This window comes from Varroa jacobsoni, unplaced genomic scaffold (assembly GCF_002532875.2).
Source record: "Varroa jacobsoni isolate VJ856 unplaced genomic scaffold, vjacob_1.0 scaffold_21, whole genome shotgun sequence".
In the NCBI taxonomy this organism is placed as follows: domain Eukaryota; kingdom Metazoa; phylum Arthropoda; class Arachnida; order Mesostigmata; family Varroidae; genus Varroa; species Varroa jacobsoni.
Genome location: NW_019212923.1, coordinates 143,461 through 168,118, shown reverse-complemented (window position 1 = coordinate 168,118; position 24,658 = coordinate 143,461). Strand labels below are relative to the sequence as shown.

General features: G+C 40.7%; 1 protein-coding gene across 1 annotated transcript in view; it reads right to left on the bottom strand.

Moving 5' to 3' along the window:
- LOC111273817 (uncharacterized) overlaps nucleotides 1-19,841 on the bottom strand; it is a 58,731-nt gene extending 38,890 nt beyond the window's left edge. Inside the window, exon 1 of the mRNA XM_086973635.1 lies at nucleotides 18,834-19,841. Coding sequence (XP_086829761.1) covers nucleotides 18,834-19,302 — 469 coding nt within the window. The 5' untranslated portion in view covers nucleotides 19,303-19,841. The remainder of the gene's footprint in view (nucleotides 1-18,833) is intronic.
- Between the last annotated feature and the right edge of the window lie 4,817 nt (nucleotides 19,842-24,658).

The window sequence follows — 24,658 nt, the reverse complement described above, 5'->3', positions numbered from 1 at the left end:
TAAGTTTTAAATGCCTGGACTGCTTTCAATCAGCAATAACAGCTCAGATAAACATCATAGATCTGGCATATCGGATAGATATCGTTTTGAAATCTTACTTCTAAATTTTTTACGCAGAGCTGAAATTATTCAGCGTCTACATCACGGCTAAAAACCTTATCGGCCTAACATTGCCTTACCTATTTGACCGCCATGGGAGACTTCAAAAATGCCGATGCATTTTAACGCTTTTATACAATATCCATACAGTAGGGCTGCAAACATACAATTGTAGCATAGCGATTACATACAATATAAGCAAACACACGAACGCACGTCGAGGTTACCTCAATGCATGAGCTTATAAAACAGAAATTTGAGTATTTACCTCGCGAGTTTCAGCCAGCTCATCAATACTTAAATATTTATCCACATAATAGACGCTACCGAAATTCTCTAGCGAAGTTCTGCTTCGTCTATCTCTTCTTAGGAAAGACAATCCTTCTACAATAATCAGCTTGCAGCGTATGATGTACACTGGTACCTCAATCCTTCGCTGTTATTGTAATTTGTCCTGCTTATCTTGTCCGCGTATCCAAACACCTTCTCACCCATTTTTTTCCTTTCTAATACCAAATCAGGATGATATAGCGTCATTATGTCAGTATATCCCCTTTCGAAGGCGGTCATATCTTTTGCTTGTTTAGTCGAAATGCACGTCTAGGGTTATGTTGTCGTTCCGGCGAAATGTCTGCTTTTTTACGTATCACTTATGTGTTATTCATTCCAGTTAGGCTTTTTATCATATATCGTTGTTTAGTTTCTTGGGGAGGGGACGTTTTGTCTGGGGCTGTATCACCACCAACAGAAAAAACCACTTCTGTTTCCCTGCTTGTCTTTGGGCCTATTCGCCCTACGTGGCAGACGACCAAAACCGAATCAAAGCGGCCGTCGAGTCTTGAAGTCACCGTGCCATTTCAATGAGGCGCACGCAGAGAGGCAAATAAACCACTACGAATCCCAAAGCTACTTCACTATTTTCACTCTGTTTATCGTATGCTATTCAAAGCCTGCCGCCTATTGTCTGCCACAGTGTAAAGCAGTATAGTATATAGGGTTAGTCCGCACTGCTCTACTGCTGTTTTGAAGACCGGCTTTCGTTGTTCATATACATACAGCAGTCCCTACGCTGGAGCACCTATCAATAAGTGGTAACGCCAGAAACTGCGTGGCTGCCGATCCGGCAACTTACCATTTCCCCATCATGTCAGCTTTATCAGCAGCAACAACTAGGAAGCAAGCGTTACCGCACCCCGCTTACATTCCAGTTTTCGTTAGTTGTCTCATCTGTGGAATTCTTCTTTAACACGCTCTTTTATGTTGACAAGAATCTCCAGGGTTTGTCAGAGCTGAAACCCCATTTCGGCCATTTCCCCAGGGCCTTGCGTTTCAGCCCCACTCGTATTGCTGCCCGACCCGAACAAGCTACTTTCCAGCAACGTCAGCGATGTCGATCAACAACATGACTTTCATCTAGCGATTGTTTGCACGCCTCACGATATGCGCGATGGCATCGAATTTTCCGACCGGCGTGCTTCGTTCATTCCATGCACGCAAATTCCACACGTTCTTTTCGGCCAACAGAGCAGGGCTGTCTCTGCTGTCAAGCACAATCTTACGGCAAATCAGGGATTCCACAGGCACAGGCCTGATCTGAGAGAGAACTGCGTGGAACTGCGTTCTGTATAGAACTACGTGGAACAAAGGAGCACTTCAGGAACTGGACTATTTTTCTCTGTTCGTAATGGTATAGCCACTATTCAGTCATTGCTACTACTTTGTTAATACATTCGCTGCATTAAAATTATGTCAAAGAGGACGACGGTACGCGCATAACCTTCAGAACTAGTTATAATGAGATTATATATATATATAGGCAGTAGTAATTTGGCGACTAGAAATATCCATGCAAACATGCGAGTATATATGGAGAATGTACGTAGTTTCCCATATCTAACTATAAGAATCTAAATAAGAACAAATACTTCACCAACACCACACCCTAAATATCTTAGCATAAAGTTCGTCAAACAGATACTAGCCAATAACTTAAGTTCATTTTTGTCGCTGTTGTTATCGTCGTCGTCTTATCGTTAATCTCTTCTAGTTCACACGGTTTTTAGACCCTGCAGATGACATTCCGTTGTCATACAAACACGCATATACAACCGTGCCGACAAATCCTCACATCAGCGGTTCTCCGGCCATGTTATTCAGTGCGACGGCCTCGTCTGTCCTATAGTGAGATAATTTTTTTCCAAAACCGTCGACGTGTGAACTTCTACGAGCTCCGTGATTCTCTTAATTTATTGGCTTCACTGTAGCTTCGATGGAACATTGGGCGCTAAAATAGGAAGAAATTGTCGATCCTTGACTCCGCTGAACTACCCTAGCCCGGATAGATTTATTCACAGCCACATCCGTCGTTTCTGCTGTTTTTGTTCAAAAAAAAAATGTCGCGTTACCACTTTCATGGTTACCAACTTTTCGCAGTGTTACTTTTTGCTCCGTTCGTCGCTGTTGTCTTTTATTGGGCTGCATAGGCGACTAGCAGCTGGATGGTTTGTCTTGCATCGTACCCTATAGGATCCCAGCAGTAATATACCATTTAATATAATAATAGAGTTCTTTCGCACGAGAAAAAGATCTATGAACGCGTATGTTGCACGTATTCCATCCATGGGTGAAAAATACATCTGCTGCTAGGCTCTGAACAATTTCCCCCTGTCCTTCTATATACATATATAGATCCTTCCTTTTTTTCGCTCACATAAACACAGTCCTTGTTTCCACCTATTTTTGTTTTTCTCTTTCTACCCCAATCAAGACGCTATACTAATTCGCCAGACGCTGTCGCTGTCACTATCGCCGTCACAGAATACACTCGAGCCGAGAACCAACAATTACAGCGGTAACAGCAGAAATGGAAAGAAAAAGTGGGAAACAGTGCGGACCAGCCGTTGTTGCTCGCATAAAGATTTTACGGTACTGCACACAGTAGATGGCGGAGGTAGGGAACGGCCAAGAAAAAATGATGGCACCGGATGCATTCGAACGGATTGGAGACGACATATATTCGTCTGTACGCGAAGCAGATTCGGTATCGGATGGATGCAAAGTTGACTTTGGATTAGTTATTGTTTAACGGAAACAAGTCAACTGTACCTTTGTTGTTTGCAAAAGAACTCTGAAAGTTGAAAAGAGAGTTAAAGATCGATAGTAACGGCAGTCGCAAGAACGGTATTCGGTGTCTTGCAAATACGCCGAGTCGAGCCGAACAAACAACTTTTGTTATATAGCAATTGATGTTTTCACTACGAAAACGTTTCTATTGAATGGCGCTTAGTGGACTAGGGATGGACGTTTCTAACGCGGACGATAAAATCATGTGCGTGAATTTATACGAAAGGAAAAGAACTAAACAAAGATCAGCTATCGACAGGCCATTTACTTACAAAAAAATTATAAGATAATCAGTGGCCATCGAAAACGTTGCAATCGAGCGACCGAATTCCAAGCTAACTACATAATGCAATTATTAAAAAATCAAAAATGGCATATCTTGCAAGTAAACCAATATGTACCAGGCATAGCATTAAACAACATTCCTACCTAACATCGCCGGGGCCGAATAAAGCGTCAACTAACTTACGCCACCAAGGGGGAAACCTCAATCTCCTGTACGTTATAACCGCCATAGTCCAAAATTTACCGGTGCTTTCATAGTATGATCAAGACGCAAGTTGTTCTTGGTGTTGTTTTTATCATTATTATTATTACTATTAGCCGTTAGCGACAGGCTCATCAACGTCCGCGCACGTTCATGAGCTTGTTACTACGGTGCAGTTCCGTATTTCGTTATATTTTTGTAACTATTCTTTGTTTGTAGCTTCTATTCGCGTTTCACAAATGATATGGCGCCATGCTATGTAACTGTCTACTCAAGAAGATCTGCATGCTCGACGTTATAGTGTGACAGGCGTGTCCTATAAAGTATATAGGATTATGCTGTAGAAGAGTCATTGATTGCAATGTTTACTCTTCCTTTTGAGGTGGAATTAAAATGATGTTGCGATATGGCTTTAATGTACGGTTATCATAACTCTAGATAGACGAACTTGTCTGGATTGAACGTTTGGTGACCGGGGAGCAAACCTATGCCCAGATATTCTTATTAGTCCCACACGAACCTAGTCTCACCTCAAGGCTAGTCTATCTTTCGAGTACACCGTCTCTGCTATCCGTGATGGTACTGCATATATATTACGGCATACCGGTACACTATACGCTATAAATGGAATTCGAATAACGGTTGGTTTGCTAGTTTTTTTTTTACAGATGCACAATTATGTCATACACGCTTCTATATACAATACGATAATTCGAAATGAGGCAACTACTTGGGTGCGCTTGGAACAAATCAGTACGTATAGATACCTGTAAATGTGGTCGATGTCAATGGCTACTTCCCACGCCTAATTTGAATTGATATATATTATCAAAAGTAACTGTAATTACACTGAAGTGTAATACCTTCAGGGTGTTCAGCGTAAGTTTCTGTCGCTTTTTGCGACCCATTAGTCTTAACAGAATTGCACGTTTTTTTTTTTATTACCCTCGTCCTGTGTTAGTATAAGCCGAGTCCAAAAGTAGTCGTCTCATATACTGTACATATTCGCATATTTTTTCGTATGGTAAAATTCTTAAAAATAATAATGTTGCACTTAAGGACCTCTCATGCTCATGATATTTTTGACACTGTTCTTTTAATTTGCCTCACGTGTAAGCTAGCAGTACTCGCAATGTTTACGCTGACGGAGGAAGTGGGGGTTCTGGAGTATTTCGATTTGCTATAGAGTATTTGATAACTAAACTCTTTGACCATAACCATGTAATGCGAGTGTGCTAAACCGATACTAATTTTAACAATCTATTCGCTGATTTTGTTATTACACATTTTATGAACAAAGTTATCTTGTGTTCCGCAAACATAAGAAATTGACATTTCATGAAAGACAAAGGATTATTTCGGTTAGTCGATACACCCTCATATCGATCCTTAATTAGGTTGAACAAAGCTCCTGCACAGGCGTAATGTTGCAACGATAATGTTAAGTCATTCTAATGTAATTGGACTTAGGCCATGTCATACATTGCCAGGTCCGTCGGATTGCCGTTCAGCCTTATGGCTCCTGCCTTCTGCGTTCCTCTTCATAATTGGTATGCCCTAGTCTTTTGTCCACGATTAAGTGTTGTTGAGAGGCTTAAGTCATGGACGGAACAAGCATTAGTAATGACAATCACTTCGCGAGAGCTCTGTTCGGTATACGTAGTAGCCAAGAGTCACTCGCTAGAGCATTTTAATTGATCGACTAGACTGCCTCTTAATTAACTAACTTCATCTGGGTTAAATAAGGCATATTTAGTTCAAATATTATCAGGCTTCGTTCAATTCTTTTCAACGCAAAACAAACCGCATATGGCTCTCTGTGCTGTAATGAAATGATCGAAATTTCTTGTGACCCATTGTGATGTATATTTATGGTTTGTGTGTACCAGCTTATGCCACTAATCTACCACTACATTGGATCGTAAAAACTGAGAAATTATATGGTATGATATTATTTATATAATATTATGCACACAAACGTATGTGCATATTAATTAGCTTTAATAAAGTCAAGCCTTCAATTATTTCCGACAACACATCCAAGTGTCTGTGCTGTGCAAAGGGAATAGAATATGAAGCCTAAAAAAGGAAGGCCGCTACATCGCACCATGCGCGTTTCTTTACGGCTAGCTTGTAGTATTCGAATGTTGGTAGCGCAAACACAGCATGTGGACATAGCTGGACGTATGGAAAGCGTCCTGTTTGCAGATTGTCATAGAGATTGCGCATCAAAGATCAGATATTGATTCTTAGTTAGGATTCACGCATCACGTCGTTATCTAACTGCAAAGCTAAAATCAGCGTTCAGCTGACTGGTCTTCATTGTGCCACAGCGTCATAACTAAACAGGTCCGACTGTAAACACAGAGTTCGTGCTTCGTATTTCTTTTGTCTCTCGACATATCTACTCCGTTGATGCATGCCTCTATTGAGAAAAGAAGGTATTTTACATTTATTGCTGAAACCGAAGGAAATATTTGAATGTCGCGTTTTTTAAAGCATGTAGCCTCTAGTTATACTGAGGCAAATAGTCTTTAGGAAACTCAATTTTTATGAGCCCGTTTGTCGCCGTCTTCATACCACCACCAGAGGATTTCTACCCGGTCCCCATCTGGTCGATCTGGTCTTGCAAATATCTGCCTGTCATGTCCCTGCAAACAAATTATAGTTAGTAACAAGCGCGAAAGTCCTTGTAATAACTTCGGCCGTACAGTTGGCCGTATCGCTTGCCGTTGCTGATTCACTCATAACTCGTTGTTGCGTTCGTTCTTTCCAGTCCCTCGTTAATTGAACAATTGATTTTCTCTAACCCTTTTTCTTCGGAGAGTGCGACATCACAGATGACAACGATAAAGACAACTGCTTTTATGTTTTATGTCTATGCTGGGTTAGCCCGTATTGCACTACTATTGCTATGTCTATCATTGGGTCAGTAAGTGACGTCGTTCGTCTTACCAACATAGTTTGGAGAGATACCGTTATTGCCAGCTAGTTTAGTTTGCCCCCAACTCTGTAACGGCATATATATTCATATGCGGTATACAAAAAAATATGAGTTTTCATAACGAAGCGTGTACACATATAGAGGTACGGACTAAACCATCACGTAAATTAGATCCGGAAAACGAAATTATCGTTAGGAGGGCGGGTCATCGATAAATTGAAGGCACAAGGCGAAGTTAAACTAGCCATTCATCATTAATAAAAAGCTAAATAACATTAGCCACATCAGTTGTTTTCCTTTGGGTGTGACGTCATCCAGAAGGCTCATCTTAGACAGCAGAAATATGATAGGAATGACGTATGGGTATTTGCACACCGGGCAAACAAAAAGGGGGCAAGTTCGGGCCAACCGAATATCGGCGACACCTTCAGCCGCTCCTTCGGCGTAATATTACGGTTTCGGCTTTGATCTCGGTTGAGTAGCTATGCAGAAAAGCAGTGCATCGCTGTGCAGTGTTTAAATTAGAGGAAACTTCGGCGAATCCTTCGTCGTAACAGGCATGCTTTCATTCGTTATTGCTGGCACCAGACGAAAGCCAATTCTTTTTAGAACAAAACAACAAACTCATCAGGGCAAAAAGTAAATCATCAGAGCGAAAAGCAAAGCGTCCTTTTTAAAATTTGAATGAGGACCAATTATTGTCTATTTTTTTCGCGCTGAAATTATTTTTGGAGGAAATCCCTATCAAGATTAAAAACCTTTTTCTAAAAATCGACAGTTCACATTACTGGCGGTTTTTATGCGGATTCTAAAAGATCCCAGTAGATTTCTCATGAAACGAACCGGAACATTCTCAGTGAAGCTTAGAATAAAAAAAAGCTCGAAAATTCTACAAATTGACTTAAAAATTTGATACATCTATACTTTTAATGTAGACATTAACGACCACATTAGAAAGGAGAATACCCACTACTAATTGGGTAATTCGGATAAGCTACATCAATTTTGCCTTTTAAGACTCTTTGTTTCTTTTCGCATCTTTTAAACTTTTTGGCCGTTTCGAGCTTTTTTTCGTTTTTGGAATTTTTGGCCTGTTATAGGCTCAAAATTTCATTCGGACTTTCCTTGTATTTAGCATATTTGGGCGACACTCTAACGAGTTTACGCCTACAAATATCACTTCTTGCACAATTGTTCTTAAAAAGTTACTTGTAAACTAACGAAAAATATTTTGAAAATAATTATGTAATCATTCAAGTTCCGAATCTCAACTGCATTCGAGGTTGATGGTGGTAATATATGTGTTACTTAGCAACGCTGCTAGGGATAGCATCGTAAGGCATAGTATGTGATAGGTAATGTCACTACTATCGTTGTTATTGCGACTTTAGTTAAAATTTCTTAAGCAGGCTTGCAACTATATACCTGGGCCTAATGCTTCCATTAGTCATGGTCCAATTTATATTATAATTTCAGTACCTACTTATAATAAAAGTCTGACGTCTTGTTTAGCTAGCTACATTAATCCGTTTCTTAAGTATCATTTCGCTCAGTTTCTTATAGATATGTAACTGTCGTATTCGGACCCCTCCCCCCCCCATAGTATAGAGACCGTACGGTAGGAAGGACCCTTTTACGTGTAACTCTTGCTGGCATAAGCTTAACAATAAAGAACAAAATGAAGTATAGGAGTGTAATTGACGTGCGGTGTATCTTCTCTTTACTCATTCAGCGCCTTTTGACTGAGTCCCTTTTACCGATAGTTTGCAATCAAAGAGAATAGACGCAGCGCGTCATTGTTTTAACAAAACATAGCACCGTACAGCAAGTTTTCGAACCGAACCTCCTTGTATCCTTCAAGGTACCTTAAAATAAAGTTTGCGAACGCACGAAACTTGAACTCCCTTCCGAACTTGGACTTAGTAGTCGAGGCTCAAAACATCGTTCCGTGCAGTTCAGGTACGCTACTTTCCTCTATGGAAATTTGTCTGCGATACAAACTCTCCACCCCTTCGCAGTTGTGGGATCGTTGGTTAAAAATGACTTTTGGGAGAACTTGAACTTCATACCGTTATATGCACCGAAAAGAGTTCCTACATTAATGAAAAAAAATACCTAAGAAAAATGGTTAAATCTAACACGACGAAATAGTATGATTTTTCTGTTTGTGTAGCACACAATTCTACGTGAAAGCTTAACACATGTAACTGTCGTTTATTTCAGTGGATAAAATGGGTCAAATAAACGCATATTAAATGCATTCTGTGCGAGCTATTAGATACGAGATGTGCAAAGGCTTCTTAAATTTTTAGAATATATCTTTGTTTTTGAAAGCAAGCTTCAAAATATGGATTTAATTCGACGGTATTTCTATCAACGCTTACACCTATTAACAGGGCCAAACGTGTTCCAGGTCGTTGCCACGAATTATAGCATGGGTGTTCCGAATACACACCTCAAGATATATCATATCCACACTATAAGGATGCACGCTTTTCACAAAGGAAGGTTGCTGTCGTTTCAAATTTTGGCGCGTACGACACGTTCAGTCTCTCTTCGTGCATCGAAAATCCATTAGATTATCCACAAGTCATTAATTTCTTTCCATAATCGCAACGCGGAAGATCACTGGGTTTACAGCACGGTAGAATTACCGACTTCCGTTCTGTGAACCGAAAGAAAAAAAAAATGTACTAAAAAGCTCAGGGCTGAACAGACGTCTTCAGCCAATTAGGCCACACCATAAAATAATCACATCGAGGCATGGGATACGTACCAAGGAACTGAATAGCCTGTTGAGTGAATTAAGAGGCTTAAGAATGAAGGTGCACGAAATGCACGTAACTAGCATATGGAAGAAGTCAAAACAGGAGAACGGTTAAATGTTTGTAGTCATTGTAGTGTTCTTATTCTCTGCTTGGTCCGCTAGTTCCGCAAGGCGACTGTTTTGTGTTAAATACTCTGCCACAACTGGAACCTCTTCCTGACATTTGCAGTCCGGAAAATTTTAACTCGATTGTGTTCCGAAAGAGATAATATGATTAAAGCGATTAATTTAAAATATCTTTATAAACACTCGCTCGCAAGCCCTTGGATATTCATTTGACAATATGGACGCATTTAAAAGGATACCTGTATGTATACTGCTTACTCGTGCAAATAGATATCCTTGCGTAGATTCCAAAAAAATTACATGGCTTGTTCCGATATTGCGCAATGGCTTAACGCTAACGATATAGCTGAATGACGTAACACCTGCACCGACTCAAAAAAAATTCTATCCAGTATAATCTATCAAAACTCACATATTATATATAGTTAACTGAGTATATTTATATGCTGATATCCAGAAATAAAAACCAAACGGGTTTTTCTGACCAGTTTCCAGAAAATGCCTCAGGAATTCAATTAAATTGTTTATGCTAGTATGAGTACCTTGCTGACTTGTCAACATGTAGTTTGGCGCCTATAATAACCAGGAAGCTCTTTTACAACGCTAAAAAACAAATTCCTGTTTCTCTAGATGATTCTCATTAGCTATCCGAAATGACGATCTGCCGTTAAGAACTAAAGTGGAATAAGCTTGGACTTCTTATAAGCGCACCTTCGGTTCGTATTAATTACCTCTAAGTAACCCAGATTGATCAGGTAAGTTGCACAAGTTGCCGCCATCTTGCGGTGCGAATCGCACCTCCACACAGTCCATGAGTGATTTGCAGTTACAACAATAATCATATTTCTGATCGAATATATGTGCTGATTGACCCGGTGTTCACCGACACCTGTAATCATCTTCGAAATGACCGCCTTCTACAGAAAACCCGTGTGCAGTGGTCGTCAGTGGCCTTAATCAAGCCCGCACCGTTGCATCCTTTCCATACAAACTGTAGATTTCTCGCTTCCTTTCTCTAATAAAAGTAATATAATTCAAGGCAAGCCCTTTTTTTTACCTACTGAAACTCAGGCTTTTCGATGACAGCGCACCCGCTGTCCAACTGCACACGTGAATTTCCAGCTACAAAGCAAACTGTATATGCACCATACACAGGTACCCCTTACCATACACTATGACTTCGCTTTATAAAATGGAGACGCGGCCGCAGTGGTCGTATTTGGATGATAATTGATTTCTACAGATAGAGCAACAACTGAAAACATCTTGCCAATTTTGGCCGAAACTAAGAATGTGCATTCGAAAATATATATTGGAATAGTTCGCTTAGAATAATACGAAGTATCAATGCCTATATAAAACTGGTTTCTGTGTTCACTGGGTTCTCTGTGACACACGAAAGCCCAGAAAAGTCACATTACTATATATATAAAACTATTACTAAAAGATACTATTACACAGGTCGCTATATAATGAATGTATTGGACTTGGGAGCGATCTAGATTTTGTTGTTCATGAACTTCGCGTTGGTGCTTCACTGGATAACTAAATTACAAAAACACTTTATTGACACACGTTGTTTCAACAGGCTACAGCATCAATGCCTAAATAACGATTACTTTATAGCTGGCAGTAGCTAGTAATCGCGTTTACTGAAAAAAGAGAGTATGAGTCTATTTCATTAGGTTTGATGAGGGGTGCCTATGTTCAAGGTGGACAACGGAGGAAGTAGGGAATTGTCATTGAATCGATCTTGACGTAGTAGCGATTGGTAACGGAGATTCGCGCTAGGTAAGGTCCGCGATGTCCGAGAGCAATATCAGAAATAATAACCGGCTTACGTTGGGGATGAAAACATAAACTCTAATGTGTTAGTTCGTAAACCAGAAGACAAAAACAGACTTTAGGGCAGTGGAAGATATCCATAGGAGCATAAAAATAAAGTAAAGCGAGACATAACAGGAAACACGGAGAATTCCGGAAGTGGTTTGTGAAGCATTGTTCTGTAAAATTTGAATTTTTTCCTATTTTTACAGAAAAGACCGGTCCCCCAGACAAAATAGGCTATGATAAGGCCGAGCAGGGCTTTGTAAGGTTTATAGAGTTTTAGGACAAATTCGAAGGGACTTGAGCTAGAAGTGAACAAATATCGCAGGTGGGCCGATCGATGTCGGTTAGCAAAGAGCAATTGCCCCGTGTAGATGGAGACCAAGTGAGGAACGTAACCCCTAAACTACACTGAGCGGTTATCTACTGCGAGTTGTGCTAGAATAGAAGAAAGATAGCAGAAATTATTTAAACGTAGGGCGTAACGAAGTGGGATGTTTTCTGCATTTGAATCAATATTCGCGCATTTTAATCAATATAAGTGTCGCGCGCAAAAGCTATATAAACAGTAGGGTAAAACGGTTAGACATGTTTGCTTGCGTAGCTGAACTAACGAGGGTTTTTCTTCTCCCAACGGTAGCGAATCATGCAGCTGAACATCGTATTTCGTAATACGAAGCTGGAAAAACAATTTTCAATACTGAAAATTCACATTTCTGCTAATGCGATTACACTTACGTTCCTCAGTCTAATCGACGATCAAACGGTGGCTGTGGTAAACGGGTAGTTAAGGTACTGATTACATTGTATAACATTGTCCTCCTACGATATAGCAAGCACGGCCGAGATACCACCTCGAAATTAACAGGGGATCCACTTTCTTTGTGTATGCTAAAACATTATCGAATACTACCGTTGCAGCGAGAGTGCAATTAGATATACTTATTGGGTTTTGACGCTTCTCTGTATTCATTTATCCGAAGTTTCCTGAAGATAGCAATTCTGTTGATTCGGATCTCTATAAAATGCGACCGATGTACCCCCGTTAGCAGGGTCGTAGGTTAAAGGTACTAACAGAAATCGATGCCAATTTAGGCCCGTTATGCAGACTATCCAGAATAATATAGTTAGAGGTATTCCATGTCGTCATAGAAGTCCGCATTAGATCAGCCGGTGCTAATCATGCCTTTTTCAATTACGAAGGTCTTTTTATCATTAAAGGGTAGCGACAAAGCGATAACAGAGCCATTGAGGAGTATACCGATTGATCAATTAGCCTCAGTCTTTAAAGCCGCTAAAATGATATTGTTGCAATAATTGAAGGGTAACCACATATTCGAGATCGTTGCATTAGCCCGACCTTAAGTATTTTACGGTATCTTTACGGATGTGTTACGATAGAACTTCATCACGATGGCTGGATCTAGTTCCAAGTTGCATGCCTCGATATCAATACGTGATAAGTTGCTCGACGATGTACGTAGCTATTGAGTATCTCTACTGGTTCGAAACTTATGTTTGGCTTTTTATGCATTTTACATTTTATATCATAACTGATAAATTAACTACGCATGCAATAACACAAATGAGTCCACAAAATCTATAGGTTTACGCGTGCCCCTGCGGATTTAAACCAAAGTATTTAAGGCTCCATGAGGACTCTCTATAAAAAAAATGTTGTTTTGATAATATTAGGTGCGAGTCTCAGGAAGCGGGAACATACAGCTTTATGGGAAAACCGTGGCCCGTTAGTACAAGGTCGCTGTTTTCTAACTTTCAGGTGCATTGTTATACAGTCGGCAAGGGTTCCGAAGTTCATGTTGTCTATAGATAATGAGGGGTTCACACAGAGCAAACACAAATACGTGTTTTGTTCACTTGGAAAGCATCTGTGCCCACAAAAATATAGCTTCAACCTGTTGATTTATTATTCAGATTAGATTGGTATTTGTACCGGCAAATTTCTGCTATCTTTTATAATAGCACACAATGAGACTTCAGTCAGGAGCGAGACCGTATGCCCCCGATGCCAACGGACGGCAAATAGTAAAGTTTTGTCTATTTATTGTAGCGGCACAAATGCGTATAGACCCCAACAGGGATATTTTGACGATATGTTGTTTTCAAATGTAGGCTGAAAAAATAAAGAAGAGGAGCAGATCATCGTCGTTTTCTGTTTCCATAATACACGAACAATCTACATATGTACGTGATTTTACTTACGGTACACTTCAGTGGTTTAGTTTCGTTCATCATCCCAGTATACTTCCTCTTTAGAGTTTTTAGAGTCCGGGTTCAACTAACCCACAGAAGAAGAACCCTTTCGTTCAGTAAATAAGCATGTAAAAATATTATTAAAACCGGCGAAGAACTATTTATCGATATCTTATAGGCCAAGTTGAGCGGTAAATAAAATTACAAATTGCAATTATCGTGTCTCCATTGAAACCAGCCTATAACAGAAGTTTCAATAAAGTTACTACATCATTTCAGACTAGGCCTGTATAGACCATACATAGAAAACGTTAACCCATTTCCAAATGTCCCATACCCTCAAAGCAAGCGGTTATATACATACATATTTACAAATATGCATTGTATATAAATTTCCCTATTCGTACAAGGTTAAACCGTACTTGCTCTTTACTCTGCTACTTTTATAACAAAACTGTTGTAAGAAACCAAAACTGCTACAAAACTCCCCGTTCTTTCCTTGACTTAGAACTGCCCCGCATGTGCTTACCGTCAGTTCATATCTTTGTCGCTTATTCTGTCCTCTTTAGGTGCTTACCGCATACCCGCTATTATTTTCTACATGTGTAGTAATATACTGGCGCAACACACAGCGTGTTGTTTTATTGGCCATCGAAAACAAATATCCTTTTATATCTTCGGTTAGTACCCTAGGGCCTTTTTTGCCACTGCCTAGCGAGACCCGCAGGGAAAGAATCGTCTAAGAAGTAAGCAACAGCCTAATGGCTACAGAGTATCGTCTCCACATACGTCAACGATATATGTGACGTCGTGAATCTCTAGATCAGAGACTACAAGCTGCAGGACAGGACGAAATCGCTAATGGTCACAGGACGCAAATACCGCCAGGGATCAAGAGAAAATGTAAACGATCACGCTATACTTCCGCAGAAAACCTTAAAATTGCTAAAAAGGTTATCAATAGAACAGCACGCGTAGACCGAGGAATTAACGCAGCTATGCTAACTAATAATTATCTAAGCAGACTTCTATTAAATATACATGAGTTATGCTCCAGGAAGAACGCGTGCGCGTTACGGCGGCCACAATGACATATATTCATTGGAGTAAGTGGAGCTTCTGGAATAGCTTCCTATAAAGCAGTGACTGTCATCAGTGGCGAAGTAGCATAAATGGAAACAAGATAAGGATGAAAATATTTTACCCAAGTGGCATCTTGCCGAAAGGGCCGCAGATCGCTTGGTCCGACAGTAAGATCAGCAATGACGGAATCACTAAAAGTTTAATTAAGGGTATAGATTGATAGAGAAGACGAATACCTACTTTTTCACCCAGCCTAAATTCTATTAGGACGTGAACACTTCGTCGAGTAATAATTGAGGACAGGCAAAACACAAAACCATAATGTGCTTTCTACGACCTAGGGGAGGCGAATACGATTTTTCACGCCTCCCGGAGCTGCGAAGCATATGACACGAAGAGAAGGAGACTTAGAGCAGAGCTGGGAAAAGAGATAAAACCGTCGTTTGATGAATGGGCGCCAAAAGTGCCCAATAGAATTCAAAGGAAACTGGGACATTATGAGTTCCTGCATGGAAGAAGTGCTTGCGAAAAAAGACCCTCAAAGAAAAAAGAAGGAAGAGGCATGATATAATCTAATAATATAATTCGATCATCTGTCGCTTGTTTGTCAGAGAGCAAGCGTCTCAATGAGAGAGTTGTTTGAAAAAGATGTACGCCTCAATAAGCGGAAGTATTAGACGATGTCCGACTTGATGTTTCGTCTCGGCCCCATATACGCGCTTGAGTCAGTTGTACTAAGGCTTAGCAAAACTACAGCTGAGCAGTCTTACAGAAACCTGTGTCTGCCCATTACATTGTTGGTCTGAATTAAAATTAGCTTGAACTGGGCTAAATGCAATGTATATTTGTCTATCAGTGTTTGTAGGATTGAATGGAAGCTGGGTGATGCTGTTGGCTCGTTTGCATTGTAAAACAATTGAATATGTCTATTTGGCTGTTCGAAAAGGTAAAAGTACATTTTCTGTGTCATTCAGTTCGAAATAAGTGCTTCAAATTCTACATACGCTTTTACGATCTTTGTTAGGCACTGCTGCTTCAGACGGCTAGCGGCCCCTTCCACCACAGAATTAACTATGTGTGCTGTCCATGCTCTGACCTGAACTTCGGCCAGCTCATGTGTACCGAAGTCTAGTAAGAAAACTAGCTGCAACAGTACGGGGATTCCGTCATGGCATCTTTCACCATGCCCGTTATGCGTCCCTATTTGCCATCGTTTTTCGTCTACTGGATTTTCAATTCCATCGTTACCCAGCATCAGTTCTTCGGAGAAAAAGACAGAGGACATTAGGAGCACAAGTGTGAAGCGCAGCGCATGGCTTTCAAGATTGAGTGACGGTATCGAACTACTTCTGGGTAGTTGTTATTGTTCTTTTGCCGGACGGATCCAATAGGTGGAGACTCTTGTGTGGACGCGTATAGCTATCCTTGTCTCTCCGGAGGAACACAAAGTTACCGTTGGGTTCGAGTGAGGGTCGTATGAAACCGTTCGTGTTATCGTGCTCACATGCATCTTTCTGCCTATGGTCGTTATATAAGTAGTTTATTATAAACGCACGCTATACATAAAAAGGATTTGTATCTAGAGTTTACTAGAGGCATGCACGAGGCGTGAATTAAGGGGTAGCGAAGGAGCGACGGTGATAGTGCTGCTGCTCCTGCTGCTGCTGCTGCTGCTGTGGCTGATGGTGTGACAGGACAAAATGTATATGGACACCGCATTGATTATGCCGTTGACGCAATGAGCGTAAATGGCAGTAATGATACAGCTGCACCGTCCATTACCGGCAAATGGATGCCGATGAAACGGTTCATGAGTTTCGCGCTTCGTTCCGCTTAAAGTCGATCATTTCATATCTAGATTGTATCATGGTAGCGGACGCTTGTTTACTCAACGTTGAGCAAATAGAACCTTTTTGCAATGTGCTTGAGGGTCAAGCCCCTATTCTCGGCGGGATACATTGCGCTTTATCGATGTGGACTACATAGACAAAAGCTGCTTAAAGCCTAACATAAGAAGCTGGTCCACTGAGGTTTAATTGTACGACAAATGAACTAACGACTGAGCTCGATTTTACCCTTCAGTGTTAAGTATGAACCCTATTCCTAGAGTAAACATTAATAGTCTTGAAGTTCTTATTCCTTATATTAAGATACAGCATATAAATGATTTTCTTATGTGAGAATTTCGCGAAAGTTGGCAAAGGGATTTACTCGATACAGATACGTATTATGAGGACAAAATAAAAACCATAGTGGGTTCATTATTTTTTAATGATTAAGCAAATATCACGGGGCTTCAAGCTGAGTTTTAAGTATAATCACTAGATGTCTACCAGCATAAGGAGCAAAATACAGCTGGCATAATATGCCAATATAGAGGAACGATCGTTTGATTCAATGTATACGGTTAGTGTAAATGTTGCTAGGTTGTCTCCTAGATGAAAGGTAAGCGATTTTGTAACGTTGCTCGTGTGCAAATATTGTAGTTCAGACTAGGATATGGGTGTTTCTCTGCGAGCACTAGTTATTAGGACTACTCATAGACATCTTGTAATATTTATATATAAAAAGAAAATAGGATTGCTATATTGCACTCCTGTGCCAGCTTGAATGGATAGATTCCCAAAAGTCCAGTTGCACCCGGCGTATATTTATCCTGTCGTTCGTATTCTTCATATAGCTTGAACTGATTGAAACTATTCCAGGGGAGCTAGTCGACGTTGATCTACTAATCAGCGATATTGATTGATCAATTGGAAAGCATGTTTATATAAGTTTCCAAGCAATTTTATTATTTAGACACATTGTGCCACAAACGTGGGCACCGATTTCATGTTGTCGCTCTGTTAATCCTTGGGTCTGAAGCCACCGTGGAGATTGATAGACCAGAATAGTAGACACCACATTGGATCGATGGTCAGGGAAGACCTCGTCAGTTGAGTGATTATAGAAATAAAAGATGATGCACTACGTCAACTAGACCTGTATAGAATGTAGCATGAATTTAATAAGATTTCTCTTTTCGTACTAATTTGAATTCTAATATAATTTTATTTCGGCATAAATTTATAAATCAAATAAAATATACAAATATAAAATGTATATATATATATATATATATATAAATAGGTATAAAATCATAGCAGAACGACATTGTGTATTGGACAAGCGGCCTCTAGAGTCGTGTGCCTATACGTATGAACGACATTATCATGCATAGATTTTATTTATAACGACTACTAAGTTTCTACATAGAGAATTCGTTACGAGTAATTAGGGGATTTACATAAGCAATTATAACTTCCTAGTGTTCCAAACTTTTAGCCCATGACAACCGACAACTAGAAAAGATAGATTTGCGAAAAGATAGAAATCCGTGCAATAGGCCGTTTACTAATTCATGGTCGTCGTCGTCGGTGTCAGAACATTGTAACCTAAATAATGGTGCGTAGGTAGCTTAGCGAGCGCGGTAAAAATTTTTTCGCCATTACGTTTTAATCTAAGATACGTCGTAGCTGTTACAATATATTCTACCAAAAAAAAAAAAACTGTGAGTTTCCGGCATAAATCAAGTACACACTAGATTTATATTCAGTGATACGTCTGCAACACAATTAGAAGGTTTTGCTGTTCTGGCAACTAAATAAAATTAAATAATACTATTTTTAATATTTTCTATCAATTTCAAGTGCCTCAAAAAAAGTGTCAAAAACGTCTAATATGCTAACTACTATAATTCTCTATCCCGCAAATTATATCTATTCCATAAATCAGCTTGTACCAAACTCAAACTGTGCGAAATATTGGTCTTGTTTCTCCCTTGTCAAAAACATAAACGTAACTATAGACACTGGAGATTGAGAGCGCGTTTGCGTTACTCACTCACGCACAATGGGCTCTACAAATTCTAAGAATGTCAATTGATTGACAACTTTAGAACTTCAACTACAACTTAAATTTCGTATCGAAGAAGCACAAACGTGTTATTTACCTAGATTTTCCGCGATGTCAGCCAAATATTTATTCTATGTGGTATAATTGTTTAAAATACTCAGTCTAAACTGGATCAACGAAGGAACACTTTTTCTTTGAACAACTGTTACTTCGTTTGAGCACATTTATCAGCTTGTAGATCTTAGAAATATCGTTTGATGAATACTAACCAAATGGCTTTTCCGGGTCAGCTGGCGTCTGTTCCGGGGGTACAGCGATCATCTCATCAAACAGTTCACTTTGACTATTTTCATCGCCGAAGTGAATCGTATCCAACTCGTTAACAAGTGGTGGGTGGGAATGCACTGAATGAAGCACTTCAATTGGCACTTCGATTGGCAGCCGATGATACAACGATGTCTGTACGCCATGATGCGTCCTGCTCCGGTGACCAGACCTTAGCAACGATCCTCTCGGCTCTTGACGCTCCCATGCCTCGGTGCGAAGGGGCAATTTTGCCCCGTCGTGAGCGCCCACACCGGCACCTCCACCTGTGCCTCCTCGTGTCGCCTGCACAAAACCATGTGGTAGACAACTTGTCGCCGCCAAAAGGATGGCACGCAACAGGATTCCGTCGTTTACCCAACGAGTCATCGAGGGCAGACAGGAGATAGGCGTAAAAAGGACAGCTGCAGGCATACAGCTGCACCTTGCCTCACTTACGGCTGCAGTTCCACTGCCAGCTTTCGACTGCTAGGTCCTTGACGACTGCGCAGCCGCCTGCGGCGACAATGACTAGCATGTCGAACGTGCTCATCTCGCCTGTACCATGCTGCTATGATAGGCTTTAGCGTAGCGTTTCATGAAAGGGCGATCATCTATCTAGACGCTTGCTGAGCAGTCAGTTTGGCAGACGATAGGGAAATGAACGGTTCGTAACTATTCCCTACAGTAATGATGAGGAGTATGAATAAAAAATTCCAATTCGTGACATTCGTTTTGTTATTCTTTAACTAGCAAACGCCGCAAACAGCACCTCAGCTATATGGGACAGACTACGGCCCGTAATATAGCCAACCATGAGATACTGCAGTACAATAGTTGTATTAGCAGCAGATGTGTCTTGGTTCACTTGGGGCTGCAGTATTCTCACAGAGCGAAAATGTTGCCTACTGTGAGTTTCTGCCCTATCCGTAACGGTTACCTACCGTAACGGTAGTGGTCTAGCCAGCACGCACTCTATGAGGTTCCTATTGCAATTTTAGATGTGAACAGGTACTACAGAAACTGCACTAATCGCTATTGTTGCTGCGGCGTGGACGAACCAATTCGACGTGATGATCCTGTACACGATTACGATAATCCTCTGTTTTACGAAGCGAGATTTAGTGCACAGACGGATTCTCTCCTTCGAAGATACACAAGCGGACCGATGCATTTATTCAAACCCACTAATAGAATTAATACAGAGGAAGAAGACTGAAGAACAGCATAGAAAATGCACACAGATACAACAGAAGCCAACACCCTCACTCACGTACTAGCACGATCCAAGCGCGATGCCACTGGGGTATCCGGTATCGAATCGCGTATTGATGACACCGAACGCTTTACGGTACGAAACCGTGGACGCATCCGATGTTTGTTCGTTGTTCGACAGTGCGTTCGTTACTTAACGATTTACGTAACTATTATATTTTCTTCGTTATTTATTTCTTTCTCCGCTCGTTATGATTGGCTTTTGTTGACGATTTATCTGTTGGTTGAGATTAGCCCATCGGACTCATCGTATTTTGCTTATTGCACGTTTCACTATCTTAGCTGTGATTTTCGCTGATCGTAAATATCCATAACCTTTTTTCCTATTCGAAATTCAAATTATATTTCACATATACGAAGCAACGCCGATAGTAGTTTCCCAGCAGCGATGAATTAGTGGTAACTATGATCATGCTATATACACAAGCATAAGTGGAATTGCACCTAGTTTTAAGGCAATATATTTGTTTCGTTTTACTTCATGTTACGTTCTTAGCTTTGATTCAGGTTGCGGGTCTCTGCAGAGCCGTCTCGTTAAAAAGCTTCTCCACAACGTCGGCCTGTCTGTCCATCCGTCCACAGGCAGCGTGGTCCGGAAGCACGCTTCGGAGCACGGCACGCACGTAGTGTCACACGAGACCTTTCATACACTTCTGCCAGTAAACGAGGAGTCCGCCAACAATCCTGGCTGGGCATTGCGAACCTCTTCCCCTAGGAGCGTATGGGGGGGCGCTTGTGAGGGTACGTCACTAGCGCCATTCCCTTACCCAACACGAGGATCGACCCTCGCCCATGCTACCCTGTACGTCGGCTCTAGGCCAGGTCGATCAGGCAAACGCTCAGCACTTCTCTGCTCTGCGTTTTGTTCCTTAGGTTTCGCTAGTTAAACTTCATAGTATTCAATCAATTTAGGTAAGGACAGGACAAAACCCCTGTGGTGGTGCAGGTACAACTTAGGGACGAGTGAGCTAGGATTTCAACTCCAAATAGATCATGGGCAGGCACATAGCTCATTTTGCGTTGTAAGGGGTCACCAACCGTCCGTTTAACGGCAGCAGCGTATGTTTTACGATGATTAAGACTATGTTTGTTTTGCTCTGTTGATGCTTTTGAGTGGGATGAAGGACGAGAACGTTTAGTCCCTGGCCAAATTCAACACTAAACTAGACTGTCTAAATTGCGCATACAAGCTCTTAAAAGTTCGGGAAGTTCCTAAAGGCTGGCAAAACGAATTGAAAGAAAGGCAAAATGAAGGGTAAATGTCAGTTAGGAAACGTGTATTAGAAAGAAACAGCGAGGAGTGAACTAGGGTGTTGTTTAGAGTTAAAACGAAAAACACTTATTGTATAGGTTTCTGCTTACTCAATGCTGGCCAGCTACTTCTGCCAACGATATGTAGTAAATTATTGTTCCTGGCTGTTAACGAGCCGATCCGTCGCATCGAACCAGCGAAGGCTAACTTCCTATCAACCTGAACCTTAGCGCTGCCTGAGCAAAGATGCTTCGACCATACTGGTGTATTTTGCCTTTACGTAAGTGCCACTAACTTACGTAGGAATCGGCGCTTCCATGAGAAAAGAGGATTAGACAGGCGTATGAAGTAAGGTTTTAATCATTTTCACAAGTAGGTTTTTTCTCAGCCATCTTCTGTTTTTGGGCGAGGAACTCGATGAAGGGGGCCGAAGACGAAAATAAACAGAGTAAGTGGATCAACGCCGATTAAGCGGCAGTCGTAGTATTTCCTTACGACGATAGAGTTTGCCGATGAAAGACACGAACAGAATTAGGATGGTTAAGATCGAATCGATTTAAACTGAGCGATGTTGATGACGATAGCAGAAGGCCAAGTCACGATGAAGGAAGGTGACCGTGTTAAACAGCCTACAAAATTATTCGCTAGTGCGCAGCCAGATAAATAGCTAATTATAGAACAAACACAACTAATTGGTCTCGTTATTGCATGACAATACTATGACTAAGTTTGAGTTTCCGAAAGGACGATGTCTCCGACTTTACAAGTCGATACGTGAACTGATAAAGGCAGCATGTGCTAAAAGTACGGAAAGTAGCGAATAGGTCGGTCGACAGAGATTTGTTACTATTGTGTAATAATTGATTGTCCTACTGTGATTGCAAGCGGTTAGGAGTACTTGCACGTAATTTTCTTAATGCTTTCAGCTATTTCTTCTGTGTAAACGAATCCCTAAAGTCACCCCTTTGCTTCAAAGACTTGCCCTTGTTTCAGGTTTAGCCGGGATAGGCCTCGCGGGTCGTAGCTGGGGTTTCTCTAGCAGACCTTTAAGATGGCATGGTAATGGTATGCCATTGTAACTACTAGCCCACACTGGAATTTAAGTTAGCGATGGCCGCTTCTCGTGGTTATGATAAAAACGCATTCAAAGAATTGCGTATTAATTATAAGCAGTCAAATTACTTAATGTTAGTTTTGTAGATAACAAATTTAGTCTTTTTTGAGGTACTTGAAACTGAAGAGAAATAATTATGTCGTTAAGGAGTAGGTAACACTTCGCTAATCAGCAATAAATGTTTGTTGAAATATTATTAAGGGAATATAGAAACAAAGGGCTACTTGCCTGAACTGTAGCATTGAAACTGACCATGTTTCACGGGCATCGATCATGTTTAGCAAGTGGAGATTACCCCCAACGTACTCTCAGTTTTTGTCTTTCATATTCTATAGCGTTCAATGGTGCGAAATACAACAGTATTTTGTCTACGATAATAGTAATAACAAGAAGAATATTGAGCGTCATGACAGAAACGTTACCATAAAAAAAGTTGTCAAAGGCCAACGCTTAATGATTCCGATCAAAGTTATGGTTTTCGGAAATGAGAGTTCTAACGTCATTTATCGGCGATAATGAGATTTTTGGACAAAGAGGTCCTGAATGCAAAAACAGTTTCTAACTGGTGTAATCATTTTAATAACGGAAATTAGAAGATTCAGGGTGTGGAGGAAATAGGTACATCTCACGACATTAGCCAGAGGGGCAATTTACTATGATCATTGGAGCTTTTAGGCAGAACGGAACACACAGTGCGTGATTTGTCGATTGTTATGAAATTATACCACGAAACACTGGAAATGCAGAAGAAAAGCAAAAAAGGGATTTTCAGGTCCATGACAGATAAGCCCATATGTGATGCTCCTCGGAATCTAATCGACTATATATCTAACGCTTTAGATCATCTTTGTTAAAAACTGCACTCTTATTATCATGCCTTCATAATAGGCTTCTCTATCCTAGTTCACCTAGAGCGTGGCAAGTGGTTAATAACCGTAATAAGGGCGACCCGCCCAAAGGTGGTCACCGATGCTATGAGGGGTGACTGGGGTCTGTAGGGTCACTAAGTAAGGCGCGAAGCAACCGGTCGCAGAAGAAGCGGCGAACCAAATTAGCAAAAGCAAAGCTGATGAGGCTTAGTTATCTGGTAACTTCGGTGTTGTCTGCAGGAGCGGTTATGTTGCATTGTAGGTGGGCGTTATTTTTGTTGGCAAATTGGCACAAATCACGAGGGAGCTTACTTGGAACATAGCTCTGATACATGACAACATACATGTTCTAATTAATGTGTGCATGTATACAGACTTGAATAGCAGAATTTCGGAGTATTCTTGTGCCTTTTGTCGTGACGCTGGTTAACGCTGAACGTGAAGAGTAAAAGGAGTGTGCTTGTAGAGTGAAAAGTAATTGCCAGGGAAGGAAGACAGAAAATGAAGGGCGAATAGAAAGGGTAAAAGAAGGTAATTCCATAACACAACTGTTGTCGGACAGTCTCACTGCATATGGTATTCAAAGCGGTGGAAATGTGCTGCGAGAGCGTGTCTGGCTTGTCCTTAGTATTTGCGACATAACACAGAGTGCAAGAAAGGTCGCTCTATACAGAGAAGGGCACTCTTATCAAGGATTTTTCAACACTTTAAAGATCCCTTTTATAGGGAGTTCAAACAACTATTTCAGAAAGTCTTTCTCATTTCTCCAGTTGACTTTATATACTGTTGTAAAGTTTTAAACTGGCCGGAAGTCTTTCTCTCCATTTTAGTACATTGTCACACTATCTAGTCACGAAGTACCGAAACGCATTTGGTGGTAATGGTCCGGGCTATGTCCTGTGATAATTTAGTTTCGGCATGCGAACTACACGATTATATCAAGTACATATTTGCTTACATTGTGAAAATATTGGTCTGAATGACCAACGACGAATAAGCAGGACGTGGGAATTTCGTGCATTTCCGAAGCACGATCGGCGGCCTAGAACTTAGGTTAGGTTAGGTTAGGTTAGGTTAAGGTAATAAACGACTGAATTAATGCTTTGCTCGTTTAACGGATTGCGTGGAATAAATTCTCTAAATCAAAATGTCCAGTACTAAGTTTCTCGTTATACTGATTGTCACTCAAAGGGAACATTGAAGAATAGACCTGTCCTAGATGCGTATGCTATCGATCCTCTTAGCTACTGCCAAAAACTATAGAAAAAAACATTACATGTG